A 15,367-nucleotide genomic window follows, 5' to 3' on the forward strand; every position below is an offset into this window, starting at 1 on the left:
CAATTTCAAGGTCATCAACCAAGGACCTCAAATCAAAAGACTTTAGTTCTCTACTTTATATTGTTTATGACTTATATTACCATACATATGATATTAGATATAAAAAGGGGGAAAACTCACGTCAAATGTCTACGTACCCTTTCGACTAAAATTTATGTGTTACTACATGTCGTAACTAACAATTTTATGAAAATATTTTGTCAATATCTTATATGATTTCTGAAAATAAGAGATAACAAGCCAAAATCAAATTTTGATCATGACCTTGACCTTTGACCTTGACCTCATTTTCAATTTTTTGGACCAAGGACCTCAAAACAAAAGACCCTAGGCCTCTAACACTTATGGTTTTCCAGTTAAAAATGCATATCACTTATATCACTTATATCAAATATAAAAGGGGAAATAACTCTCATATGGAGTCTCCGGAAAGCTTCGGTCAAAATAAATCAAATCATCCTGAAGATATAACGAGCAATTTGGTAAAATAAATTTGTCGATTTCTTATACGGTTGCGAATATTAAGCGATAACAAGAAAAACAGTGTTTGGGGAGATAACTCTTACATTGAAAAGATTTTGGTTACGCGGTGTCAGTTTCAAAAGCGTATTAATTGCTCGATATCATATACCATATATCTAAGCGACATCTTGCGAAACAAAAAAATTGCGAAGGAACAAAAAGTTGGCGGAAGAAAAAAAATAATAATTAAACTGTCAATTGTTCTTGAACAATTGAGAGGTCTTTCCTTTTGTAATGTAAAATACATGTTCGAACAGACATAGAATGTATTGAAAAGGTCAAGGTCAACCTTAAAAAGCTCGAAAACACACTAAAAATCCTTTATATAAGGTTAAAAACACTAAATTCGCTATCTGGGACATGACCTTGACCTTTGACCTTTTGACCTTTGTCAAGGTCATTAGTCCCCAATGTCATTGCTGAAGACCCCATGGGTCTAGGATCTTTGGTTATATAGTAAAAGCTGATTTTGTCTTTCCAGAAACCTAAAACAGGGGTTATGCCCCTTAAAAAATGGTCAAATCTCTTTGGTAAAAAATGTAACAAAGTTGCGCCATAATGACCCAAACATTTTCCACTATTTAAAACTTCTGTAAGTACTAAGGTTACTGAGTTGTATTGATAACAAGGTGTTAGGGCAAAGGTCAAGGTCAACATACAAATTTGACCTTGAGGTATTTTTCAAAGATACATGAATTGATGATGAATGGTGAAGATCCTAGGTGTCTACGACTTACGGTTTCTGAGTTTTGGTGGTCAACCGACACCGGTTAATTTTCATAGGGGCATAACCCTACCTATGAGTCGTTGAATCTTTTCGATCCAAATGTAACGAAGAACCGGGGTCTGGTCCTGAACAAATTTCACCCTTTGTTTTTTTTCTATCTATTACGGTTACGGTGTTGGAACGATAACAAGGTTTTTTGGTTTCGGAGGGATAACTCCAAACCGACAAAATATTTCGACTAACAGGGTGAGTTCCGGATAGGTATTCATGACACCGATACAAAGTGAGAACATGAAAGCGACACGTCTTACGGTTTAGGCTGCTAACTTCGTCAAAGTTTGGCGGAAAAAGAATAATAATAATAAACTGTCAATTGTTCTTGAACAATTGAGAGGTCTTTCCTTTTGTAATATAAAATACATGTTCCAATAGAAGTAGAATGTATTGTCAAACGCCCCTCTTTTGATCCGCCACTGAGATCTGTACTTTCTGCAGCTTGTGTTTTTGTAGTATATGAGCTTTCGTACATGATCCGAGTTGTCTTTTTAAATGGTCCGAGTTGTTTTAGAATTGGTCCGAGTGTTCGTGGTCCGACTTGAATATGGTCCGAGATGGGATGATTATCTATCCCAGAATTCAGCGTAGAACTTCCTTTCTGAAACGCCATTGTAAGTGGGAACCCTGCACATTTTTTTCTTGGACTTATTCAAGTAAAACCTCCCCTTGTGATTTGTTAAATGTGCTTGAAACAAAGCAAATAAATTATTCCTAAAGGCCATTGATATATTATCATAAATTAGTGAACAGTGTATGTAATATAAAAGAAAGGATGTGGGTTATCTATCCATGACAAAAACAAATATCATGATCCATGCATATCAAACACACAAAAAGCAAAGAAACAGTGCTTTTATTGCTGTTCTTCATCTCAAAGTCATAGTGAGGTCTTCAACAAGGAATAAAATCTCTCACTTCGCTGCAAGTTTAAGACGGCCCCTAGCATCCGTTTGAGCGGAATTCTTTGCAAACTGAGGATCATAACAACTGTGATTTGAAGAACAAATTAATAAAGAAAATCAAACAATAACTGTCATAAATTATTTTGCCAGCCAATCACAATCAGGCGTTTAAAAAACAAGGATCTGGGGTTTCACTGTTTTTGTTATATTTAATGTTTTATTTGTTATTCTCGTTGGGTTTTGTCTGATGCTTGGTCCATTTCTGTGTGTGTTACATTTCAGTGTTGTGTCGTTCTCCTCTTATATTTAATGCGTTTCCCTCGGTTTTAGTTTGTTACCCCAATTTTGTTTTTTGTCCATGGATTTATGCTTTTTGAACAGCGGTATACTGCTGTTGCCTTTATTTGTCCCCATGCGACACATTGCAGTGGACAGAGAAAAACCAGGTGACTGTCTGGTATTGTTAGCGCTCTCACATATGAAGTTTTTCAAAAAATTTATATAAAAAAACAAATATGTAACACGGCAACAAACGACAGCAACTGAATTACAGGTTTCTGACTTGGGACGGGCACATACAGAATGTGGCAGAGTTAAACTAGCCGACCCTCCCCTAACCTACAGTAACAGTACAAATATTAGAACAAACTATAAAAATCAGTTGAAAAGGCTTAACTCGTCTAATCGATACACATAGAAATAAATCTAACAAAAACACGGGTACTTGTACATGTAAACAACAAAAAGACACTAAGTACAGATCTGTGAGTACTCGCAGTTACTGACAGCTAGTTCGAAGCCAATAACAACAAATAAAAAAAATCATGCATCTAAAACTTAATTATCAATCAGTACACATCCAACATTCAATGGATTTAGTGTAAAGGCGTCATTAACAGTCAGAAAAAACAAGCTTGGGGTGATTTGTTTACATTTTTGACATGACAGGAAATAAAAATATAAAGACTTAATTTTATACATTCAACCTTTACTTTTGTTTTTCATGAAAAATACATTCTAATTCTTATATTTTATCACATATAACACTCCTGTCAACCAAAAACCCTTTACAACTTTGAATAAAAAGAAACTATTGAGGTCAATGATACACAATGATACAGCTACAGACACTAAGCAGTAAATGCATGAAAAAAGATGATAAATACTTGAGCAATATTGAACAACATTTTAAACAAATCTGTTGTTTAATTTAAAAGTACCGGTCAAGGAAAACAAATTTATTTATTAATAGATAATGTCTGGTTCTTTTTTCATGTACTGATAGACAAAAAATTGACGGAATGTTATTTATAAACTTTATTGAAAGAATAAAATCAATAATGTATAAAACAAATATATTTTATTGAATTCAACACAGCAAATCTGGATCATAGCTCTTCATGTTTTTAGCTCACCTGGCCCGAAGGGCTGGGCCAAGTGAGCTTTTTCAATCACTTGGCGTTTGTCGTCTTAAACGTTTACAAAAATCTTCTCCTCTGAAACTACTGGGTCAAATTTAACTAAACATGGCCAAAATCATCATAATTGTATTTAGTTTGATAATTGTGTCCGGTGACCCAGCCAACCAACCAAGATGGCCGCCATGGCTAAAAATAGAACATAGGAGAAAAATGCAGTTTTTGGCTTATAACTCAAAAACCAAAGCATTTAGAGCAAATCTGATTGGATTTATATCAGGTCAAGATCTATCTGCTCTGAAAGTTTCAGATGAATTGGACAACTGGTTGTTGAGTGCTGCCCCTGAATTGGTATTTTTAAGGAAATTTTGCTGTTTTTGGTTATTATCTTGAATATTATTATAGATAGAGATAAACTGTAAACAGCAAAAATGTTCATCAAAGTAAGATCTGCAAATAAGTCAACAGAACCAAAATGGTATGTTGACCCCTTAAGGAGTTATTTTTCGTAAACCTTAGTTATCTTTTACAAAAATTTTCTCCTCTGAAACTACTGGGCCAAATAAAATAAAACTTGGCCACAATCATCATTGGGGTATCTAGTTTTAAAATTGTGTGCGGTGACCCGGCCAACCAACCAAGATGGCCGCCATGTCTAAAAATAGAACAAAAGGGTGAAATGCAGTTTTTGGCTTATAACTCAAAAACCAAATCATTTAGAGCAATCTGATTGGGGGTTAATATTGTTAATCAGGTCAAGATCTACCTGCTCTGAAATTTTCAGATGAATTGGACAACGGGTTGTTAGAGTGCTGCCCCTGAATTGGTAATTTTAAGGAAATTTTGCCGTTTTTTGTTATTAACTTGAATATTAATATAGATAGCGATAAACTGTAAACAGCAATAATTTACAGCAAAGTAAGACCTAAAAATAAGTCTAACTTGACCAAAATGGTCAATTGACCCCCTAAGGAGTTATTGGCCTTTATAGTAAATTTTTAACAATTTTTATAAAATTTGTCATTTTCCACTGAAACTAATGGGCCAATCATTATAAATAGGGATAATTGTATGCAGCAAGAATGTTCAGTAAAGTAAGATCTACAAACACATCACCATCACCAAAACACAATTTTGTCATGAATCCATCTGTGTCCTTTGTTAAATATTCACATACCAATAGACCAAGGTGAGCGACACAGGCTCTTTAGAGCCTCTAGTTTACAGGAATGTCCTGTGCTCCCATAGTTTTCAGATTTTGTATATAAGCATAAGCCCCTTAATTAATTAAGATAATCGATAGAGAGGAACAGTATATAGAACAGTATATAGCAAAATGTTCAGCACAATAAGATCTACAAATAAGTCGACATGATTTCATCTAACCATGACCTCATTTTCAAGGTTCATTGGTCAATGTAAATTTTTCGTGTTTTGGTCTGTTTTTGTAATACTACATGTATAAGCAATAGGTCAACTATATTTGGTGTATGGACTAATTGTGAGGTGTACATGTCTCCTTGGCAGGTGTCATTTGTCCTTGACCTCATTTTCATGGTTCATTGGTCAATGCTTAGTTTTTGTGTTTTGGTCTGTTTTTCTTATACTATAAGCAAATGGTGAACTATATTTGGTGTATGGAATGATTGTTAGCTGTACATGTCTTTCTGGCAAGTGTCATTTGTCCTTGACCTCATTTTCATGGTTCATTGGTCAATATTAAGTTTTTATGGTTTGGTCTTTTTCTGTTATACTATAAGCAATAGAACAACTATGTTTGGTGTATGGAATGATTGTAAGGTGTACATGTCTGTCTGGCAGGGTTCATTTGATTTTGACCTCATTTTCATGGATCATTGATAATTTTAAGTTTATGTGATACTAGTATTAAAACTTTTCTTTAGGACTATCAACATAAAACCAATCATGGTTAGTAAAGCAGGCGAAAAATTTCAGCTTTTTTTCTCTTATTTCTATTTTTTTGCCAATTATTATGAAAGCTTGAATAGATACATGTAAGTATAAACTGGAAACATGGGAAACAGTAAAAATGATCATCAATACAAAATCTACATAAAGTCCACTAAATAAGATTTACAAATAACACGAACAAGGAAACATAAATGATTACAATCACAGAAAAATAAATATCAAATAGCGTATTTTTACAAGGTGAGTGATACAGACTCTCAAAAGTCTGTTGTTTATTAACTTGTTGATTTTCTATTTTGACAGAAAATGGGTCGTAAAAGAAAGAGTAAAGCTACTGTAGCTAGAGAGCAGAAGGAGAGAATGAGAAGTAGACGACAAAGCAGTGTTGCCTCTATAGAGTTGGCACCTCTAGGTGAGGAAGAACTCTTAGCCAGAAGGTTGGCTTCTCCTTGTGAGAAAAATCCTTCAAATGCCCAGAGGTTAGAACCTCCTCTGGGAAGCCTGTCTATCCAAAGCATGGATATGCCACTGAGCTCTGACTCCCCACCGTGGGTTTGTACTCCACCGAGAGTACCCTCACCAAAGCTTGGTGTTGCAGGACAGACGAAACTGGTGGTAGAAACATCATTAGATGTCACCAGTATAATTGAAACAAAGCAAAAGGTTCAAGAATACAATACTGAAACAATACTAAGAATAAACAGTACTGAACCAAATACTAGAATATACAATACTGAGTCAAATACTACAATATACAATACTGAATCAATACTAGAAATCAATACTGAAGAATGCAATACTGAATCTAAACAAGAAATTAACAATGAACTAATGCAAGAAATGCAAACTGAACCTATACCAGATGTAAAAACTAAACCCAAATCTGTGTACAGAACACAAGAAATAAAAGACATAAACATATCAACATTACAAACAGACCAGTCAGATTGCGAGATCGAATCGAAAATGAGGCTAACATTAGAATTTGATGAACCACCAAAAACAAAAAAAGCAAAGTTAGAATCTGTATGTAGTTCAGGCTTTAAAATGTTGCCTCCTGATGTTCATTTAAACATAGCTTCAGGGAGTGAACAAAGCAATAATATCAAGTCAGTAAAAGTGAATGGTAGTTCAAAAAATAAAATAAATTTTATAGGTGGCAAAGTTGTTATTAGAAACAATAAACATTCCTCTGATTCTTCTCATTATAGCAAAATAAGATCAAGAAAGCTGATTCAGGGGAAAACAGAAAATGAAGAAACTGACCTTAATTTAGTAGATCAAGAAGAAACTAGAAATGAGGTAAGGAATTTAGAAAAAAGATATTCAGTTAATCAACCATTTATGATGCAAGGTAGTTTCCATCAAGGTGATGACCGGTTCAGAAACAATAGTGGTAAACAATGTGTAGCAAATTCGTTAACAGCCATAGCTTATAGCAAACTTAGTTTGATTGATAATTGGAATACGAGTTTCTTGGACAAAATCTTGATAGAAGGGAATATTTTGTATACTTGGATTCATGGTGATCATGAAGAGTTGTTAGTAACAGAATTGCCAAAAATGGTGGAAATAAGAGATATGATTGTTAAGTGTAACCGAAAAGAGTCGATATTTGCTTTGATAGATAATACAGGTAAAATTGAATTTAATGTACTTTCTTTGGACCATGCTCTTCAAGAGGCTCTTATTGATTCAGACGGATGTTTTGTTTGTGTAAAGGGTTTCACTAGTGCCATTATTAGACAAAATGAGAAAATGTATTTATTTGATTCTCATGCTAGAAATTGTTTTGGTTTACAAGACAGCTGTGGTAAAAGCGTTGTTATTCAGATTAATGATGTGAACAGTTTGTACCAACACTTTTACAATTTTGTGCAAGGGGATGTAAATGCAGAATTTGAAGTAACAGGAATCAACATCGAAATTCAAGATGAAGATTCTGCCACTAACAATCTTGACAGATTTATTGGAAATATTAACAAAAGAGAGGTTTTAGAGGATGAAAACAACTCTGACGTAGAATTTATTGGTGTCCCAACTCAAACATGCTATTTATTTAATCCAATTGATTATTATACAAAGAGAAAACTTTGTAATATTTTAGATATTAAATCCAAATTTGTTTTGAAAAACCCGCTAATGCCAACACACAGTATAGGTACGCCTTTAAAATCAAAACAAATCATTGCAGACGGCAACTGTTTATTCAGAGCTATTTCATATGCAGTATCAAACAGGCAAGAAAACTTTAAACAAATAAGAAATGAATTAGTGCGCCACATCTTGTGTCATTCACATCAGTTCAATTCTTTTCTTGATTCTGAAACAGTCAATGAGTATATGAAACGTACTAATATGATAGAAGACAATGTTTGGGGAACTGAGTTGGAAATTATAGCTGCTGCTGATTTATTAAAAACTGACATTTTTACATATTTAGAAGGTAAATGGATTAAATACTCCTCAAAGCAAATCTGTAGCAAGAATAATGTGAATGATCAAGCAATTTATCTCAATAATGTAGGTAATCACTATGAAGTTGTTCTTTCTGTTTTACCTGGTGGTATAGAAGCGGTAACGTTAAACAGAAAAGGAAGTGTCAAGAAACGAAATCAATCTGGTGCAGAGAAAGACCAAATGAACTTACACTATGAACTATCTCATGAAGGTACAATGAAGAGAAAATATGAACAACATGAGTTGAATTTTCCAAAGAAATGCTTAAAAGAAGATGAAAATAGTTTTTGTTTAATTAAGAAAAAAACTTGTTTGGAATGGCCAAGTAAAGATCTAGCTGTCTGTAAACCACGAGCACCAAACCAAGGTTTGACAAAAACTGAAAAAGAAAAATTTAAGTATCAGTTGGATGGTCAGTTTAGATTCAATAAAATAGAAAAGCAAAATAGGAAGTATGAACAAGACAGATCATACAGGGAATCAAAGAAAAGAAAAAGTATTCAAAAGTATGCAAATGATATAGAACACAACAGTTATGTCAGAAAATCAAGCATTCAGAAATATGCTGATGATGATGATTTCAAAAGTAAAGTCAAACAGGCAAGCATACAGAAATATGCTGATGATGATGATTTCAAAAGAGAAGTCAAACAGGCAAGCATACAGAAATATGCTGATGACGATGATTTCAAAAGAGAAGTCAAACAGGCAAGCATACAGAAATATGCTGATGATGATGATTTCAAAAGAGAAGTCAAACGGGCAAGCATACAGAAATATGCTGATGATGATGATTTCAAAAGAGAAGTCAAACGGGCAAGCATACAGAAATATGCTGATGATGATGATTTCAAAAGAGAAGTCAAACGGGCAAGCATACAGAAATATGCTGATGATGATGATTTCAAAAGAGAAGTCAAACGGGCAAGCATACAGAAATATGCTGATGATGATGATTTCAAAAGAGAAGTCAAAAGGGCAAGCATACAGAAATATGCTGATGATGATGATTTCAAAAGAGAAGTCAAACGGGCAAGCATACAGAAATATGCTGATGATGATGATTTCAAAAGAGAAGTCAAACGGGCAAGCATACAGAAATATGCTGATGATGATGATTTCAAAAGAGAAGTCAAACGGGCAAGCATACAGAAATATGCTGATGATGATGATTTCAAAAGTAAAGTCAAAGATCAGATATTGACTAGAAGAAAGAAAGCTAAAGAGGACAGTAATGATGTTACAAAAGTTATTGAAAACTTTAGGAAAAATGTAAGTAAGGGTCCAGAATTTGTTTGTTCTTGCTGCTTTAGACTGTTATTCGAAAATCAAGTTGTACAATGTAAAAGAGAATTGTATAAACCAGGTTGTGGCAAAGATATAGCAGACATATGTATTTCTGAGAAGTATTTACATAGATGTTCAGAAGAATGCAAAGATGAATGTTTATATCAGGGAGCCAGCAGAGCTACACTTTGGATTTGTTACACATGCCATAGAAAGATTCTTAAAGGTAAAATACCTGCTGAATCTTTTGCTAACAACTTGGCTTTAGAAGATATTCCACTAGAACTTAACAGATTAAATCAACTAGAACAACATCTTATTTCATTAAATATACCTTTCATGAAAATTGTTGCTTTACCTAAGGGTGGACAAAAAGCTGTGCATGGTCCATGTGTTTGTGTACCATCAGATATTTCAAAGATCACAACAACTTTGCCTAGATCAGAAGATGATAACTGTTTAGTGAAAGTAAAACTGAAAAGAAAATTACAGTACAAAGGTTATGAGGAATATCAGTTTGTGGACACTAAACATTTGGAAGAAGCCTTGTCCTTTTTAAAAGAAAAGAATGATTGGTATTCAAATGTTGAAATAAATGGAGAGTGGTTGAATCCAATTCCATCATCAGAGGATATTTGTGTTGCTGAAAAAAAAGACAATAAAAGTTATACAAGACCTGACAGAGTGAAAGAGGATAACGTGGAGGACAAATCAGATAAAAAAGAACAGGAAGATGCAGTTGATTCATATTTAGATGATAGTTTACAGGGTGTACAGTTAGACACATGCTTACAGCCTGCTGACATTGCACAGGAAGCATTGGATTTATTGTTTGATCAAGAGTTTAATTTATCGCCTGCAGAAGGAAATAATCCAGTCAGTTTACTGAAAGAAAACGGCATTGAAGCAAAAACCTTTCCAGTGCATTACCCTACAGGTAAAAACACTTGGAATGAGGACAGAGAAGAGAAACTATCTTTATTAAGATATTTTAATCTGAGATTAATGAGTGTCGAAAACAGGTTTGCTAGAGATACTTCCTACATATTCTTTAGCCAGTATATGTCTGAACTAGATAGGGTCATGTCAAACGTACAGATATCTTTACGGAAAGGGTCAGTTTTTTCAGAAGGACAGAAAGTAACAAGTAAAATGCTGTGCAATAAGGAGTCATTAAATGGATTATTTAGAAAAGATGAAGCAATCAAGTTCATGAAGCCTGTCCGAGGAACACCACCATATTGGCAATCTATTCAGAAGGATATTTTTTGTATGATTAGACAGTTAGGTATACCCTCATTCTTTGCTTCATTCTCATCTGCAGATTTTAGATGGAAAGAAATTGTAGAAACCATACTGAAGCAACAAGGAGATATTCGTAATGTTGACGATCTTAGTTGGGATGAAAAATGTAAAGTCCTTTGTAGTAACCCTGCTACAGTGGCAAGAATGTTTGATCACAGATTTCACAAATTTCTTAAAGATGTGATAATGTCAGATGCTGAACCAATTGGTCATGTGATTGACTACTTTTATAGAGTTGAATTTCAACAGAGAGGTTCTCCACATACTCATTGTGTATTTTGGATAGAAGATGCCCCCAAATTTGGAGTAGACGATGATGATACTGTAACAAAGTTCATTGATAAATATATCTCTTGCAAATTACCATTGGAAAGTGATGACCCAGAGCTAACTGACATTGTTAAAACTGTTCAACAACATAGCAAAAACCACTCAAAAAGTTGTCGCAAAAAAGGAACAGAGTGTCGATTCAATTTCCCAAGACCACCATCTGAAAAAACATTTATATCCCGTCCAATTGAAGACGAGGAGGATGAGGAACATGATGAAGATGCTGATGATAGTAAGAAGTCAGATTCTGAAAGCAGTAAACCATCTGAAAAGACATTTATACCATGTCCGATGAATCATGATGATGATCATCATCATGATAAAAATACTGATGGTGATATTAATAAGAAATCAGAATCTAAGGGCAGTATCTTAAAAGCAAAACAGATTTTAGCATGTTTATGGGTTGTAATTAAAGAGTGTGAAGATAAAACTTTGACTACCAGTGAATTATTTTTGAAAGCCGGATTGTCTCAAGAGGATTTTCAAGAATGTTTTAGATGGATAACAAACAGAAATACTGTAGTATTGAAGAGAAATAAAGATGAGTTGTTTATTAATCAGTACAATCCTCATCTGCTAAAATCATGGAACGCAAACATGGATATTCAGTATATTTTGGATGCCTACTCCTGTGTGGTTTACATTATAAGCTATATAAGCAAATCGGAACGTGAACTCGGCTTGTTGCTGCAGCAGACAAAAACTGAGGCAGCTGATGGAAATTTGGATGCACAGCGGACTATGAAAAAAGTAGGTACAGCATACTTTCACTTTCGCGAACTCAGTACACAAGAAGCTGTTTTCAGAGTCATAGGTTTACGTTTGAAAGAGTGTTCAAGAAAAGTGCAATTCATTCCACTAGGAGAAAACCCATGCAGAATGAGTATACCCCTCAAAGAACTTCAACAAAAATCAAAAACATTAAAGATGAAGAAGTCTATAGATGATGCCAGTGATGATGATGATGATGGTGATAGTGATGATATTTGGCTGAAAAGTATTACTGACAGGTATAAAAATAGGCCTGATTTAGAACGATTTGATCAGATGTGTTTAGCAACATTTTGTTCCGAATTTTCAGTGTTGGCAGAGACACAGATACCAAATAAAATTAATGAGGACACTACATTCAAACTTAAGAATGATATGGGGTATATAAGGAAGAGGACAAGGACTTCTGATGCTGTTATCAAATATGCAAGATTTTCTGTAGAGTCAGCCCCTGAACAATACTACCAAAGTATATTACAGTTGTTTTTGCCTTACAGATTAAATGAACAATTGAAACCACCACAGTTTTTATCATATGCAGATTTTTATAACTCCGGATTTATAAAATACAGTCAGATGGAAGACCTCAGTTCAGTTCAAAATATAGTCAACTTTAACATGTCAAAATTTGTGAAGAAAGACAAGGAGCTAGAGATTGCTGAGAAACAATTAGAAGAACGAGGATATCAAGAGGATGCATGGGCACAACTATGTCCAGAAACAGAGAAAGAAAGACATGAATGTAATGAAGTTGGTGAAAACACAACCACTCAAGAGGTAGATAGTCCTGAATTAGGAATACCAGATTTGAATCAAATTGACAAGTCAACTGATAAAAATGAAATGGTTCAAAAAACTAGTTTTTCAAGGTCTGAAGTTATACCATTGTTGAGAACTTTGAATGAGAAACAAAAGCGCATATTTTTTAAGATCAGAGAGTGGTGCAATTTAAAAGTGAATGGTAAGAATCCACCGCCATTTCATGTTTTTGTAACTGGAGGAGCCGGAACAGGCAAAAGCCATTTGATTAAATGCTTGTATTATGAGGCCACAAGAATTCTTGCGCACTGTTCCCCAAATCCTGATGATTTGACTGTGTTGTTAACGGCACCAACTGGCACGGCAGCTTTTAATATAAATGGATTGACAATTCACAGTTCACTTTCCATTTTTAAAGGTTTATCTGTTGAGAAAGCTATGCTAGGAGAAGATAAGCTGAATAGTTTGAGGTCCAAATTAGAGAATTTACAAATTCTCATAATAGATGAAGTCTCAATGGTCAACAAAAGGTTGTTATTTTTTATTCATGAAAGGTTGCGTCAAATTAAGAAAAGGCCTGAGAAGTATCCTTATGGAGGAGTTTCAGTGATAGCAGTGGGTGATTTTTATCAATTACCACCAGTAAAATCAAAAAGGTCAGATAAACTTTATGTTAATGATCCATCAAATCCTTTGAATTATCTTTGGAATGATCTTTTTTCTGTTGTGGAATTAGATGAAGTCATGAGACAGAGAGAAGATAGTTTATTTGCCCAGTTGTTGAATAGACTAAGGGTCAAACAGAACAATTATCCACTAAAATGTTCAGATCAAGAAATGTTGAAAGAGTGCATAGATAGTGGACCAGATGAAGCTCTGCACATTTATGCTACTAATAATGAAATTAACATGTACAATAACGAAATGATTATGAAGCTGTCGAGTGAGCCCAAATTAATTGAAGCTCAAGATTTTGAAAAGGATAAGACAACAGGGAAACTTACGAAGAGAAGACAGAATTTTGCAAAAACTAATATTTGTCTTCCAACATCAATCCTGTTAGCAGAAGGAGCTCGTGTGATGATGATAAAAAATGAAGCAGTCAGTGATGGTTTGGTGAATGGTGTTATGGGTACTGTTCTCAGTATTTCAGAATTTTCAAAAGGAGCATTACCAAAAAATATATATATTCATTTTGATAATGATAGAGTTGGAAAAAATGCAAAAGTACAGAAGATAATAAATGGAAAAAGATGTGTTGGATTAGAACCATCTACAGAAATTATACCATTCAGTAATGGAACAAGAAAACAGTATCCTCTGCAGCTAGCATGGGCATGTACTGTTCACAAGGTTCAGGGTTTGACAGTGCAACAGGCAGTTGTCTGCTTGAATAAATGTTTTGCTTATGGTCAGGCATATGTTGCATTGAGTAGAGTTACTTCAAAAAATGGGCTGACTATATTACCAATTGATGATAAAACTTTAAACAAAAAAATATACAGTGATCCTGATATAAAGGAGGGAATCAAATCCATGGATAATTTTTTGTCTCAAAATGACACCATAGTTTCAAATCATAAAGCAGGTTTGTCAATAGTTTACCACAATATTCAAGGTCTAAAGGCTCACCAAAATGATTTGAAAGCCAATTCAGACTTCCAAAATGCAAATTATATCTGTTTGACGGAAACATGGTTGGAATCTTGTAGTGATGATGTTCACCTTCCTAATTATAAACTTCATCATTTGCCAAGGTCAGCAGCATTTGCATCAAATAATCCTTTGTATGCTTCTTTACAAGAAATGAGTCATGGTGGAGTTGGTGTATATGTTAAATTAGATTCTGAGTATGAAGAACTTGATATATCTCAAAAAAATCTTGAATGTATAATTTTCAAAGTTCCAAAAATGAATGTTCTAATTGCTACAATATATAGAACTCAAAAATACCAAATTGAGCTATTTTTAAGGAATGTTCGTGCTCTTTTGTCAGAATTGACACAGCTTTCAAGCAGTATTATTGTTTTAGGAGACTTTAATCAAGACATTATGAAGGGTGGCAGATCAATACAAGATTTTATGGCTTCATTCGGATTTGAACAGTTAGTACAAGAGGCAACAACAGAGGGTGGTACACTGATTGACCATGTTTATATCAAAAGTTGTGAAAAAGTACAAGTAAGTGTTATTCCAACTTATTACAGTTATCATGATGCAATATCTGTCATTCTGGAAATAAACCCTACTACTTGAAAGCTGTATAGTATTAATAGAAAATGATAAGAGTGCCTTAAACATGTTAAAGGAAAATTCATTTTGTACAAAACAATCAAAAGTTTCCCTACATATTATTTTTCAAAATACTAAGCCGGTACTCACAACCTAGTTTTGTATATATGTTCTTTATGTGTTTAAATTTCAAGTTTATTTATAGTTTCCCTATTTCATTTAGCTAAGTATCAAACTCTGAATTATATTATAAAGTGGAATTTGTTTCTTAACTGAATATTATAAGAGTTTTATATGTTTACTTTAATTTCAGATCAAATTCGTAGTCGTCAGTAGTAAAGAATTTAAATCAATTGTCTAACTTTTTGTGCATGCTTTGGTAATTTTAATACAGCACTTGCCAACGGGTTAGATAGTTGATAAATATATAGCATCAGCTGAGAAATGTCTATTTATGATTAAAAAGTAAAAAGAAATAGGAGATAGAAGATAAAAATACAGCATTATGTCAAGGTAGGTCACCCTGTTTGACTTTGACCCTTATGAAAGTAAAGCATTGTCTGATTTGTGTACTGTGCATAACTTGAACTGTAGAATATAGGGTAACTAATCTGGTTGCTGATGCACCAGGTCACTGTGGGGGGGGGGTCCTATATCTAGTC

The 15,367-nt window shown here is 33.9% G+C and overlaps 1 protein-coding gene across 1 annotated transcript; it reads left to right on the forward strand.

The window, feature by feature from the left end:
• The first annotated feature begins 5,864 nt into the window (after positions 1-5,864).
• On the forward strand, positions 5,865-14,729 carry LOC134717928 (uncharacterized). Its single transcript, XM_063580426.1, has one exon. The coding sequence runs from the start codon at positions 5,865-5,867 to the stop codon at positions 14,727-14,729; it is 8,865 nt and encodes a 2,954-aa protein (XP_063436496.1).
• The last annotated feature ends 638 nt before the right edge of the window (positions 14,730-15,367 follow it).

The sequence above is a fragment of the Mytilus trossulus genome, chromosome 5 (assembly GCF_036588685.1).
Source record: "Mytilus trossulus isolate FHL-02 chromosome 5, PNRI_Mtr1.1.1.hap1, whole genome shotgun sequence".
Taxonomy (NCBI): Eukaryota; Metazoa; Mollusca; class Bivalvia; order Mytilida; family Mytilidae; genus Mytilus; species Mytilus trossulus.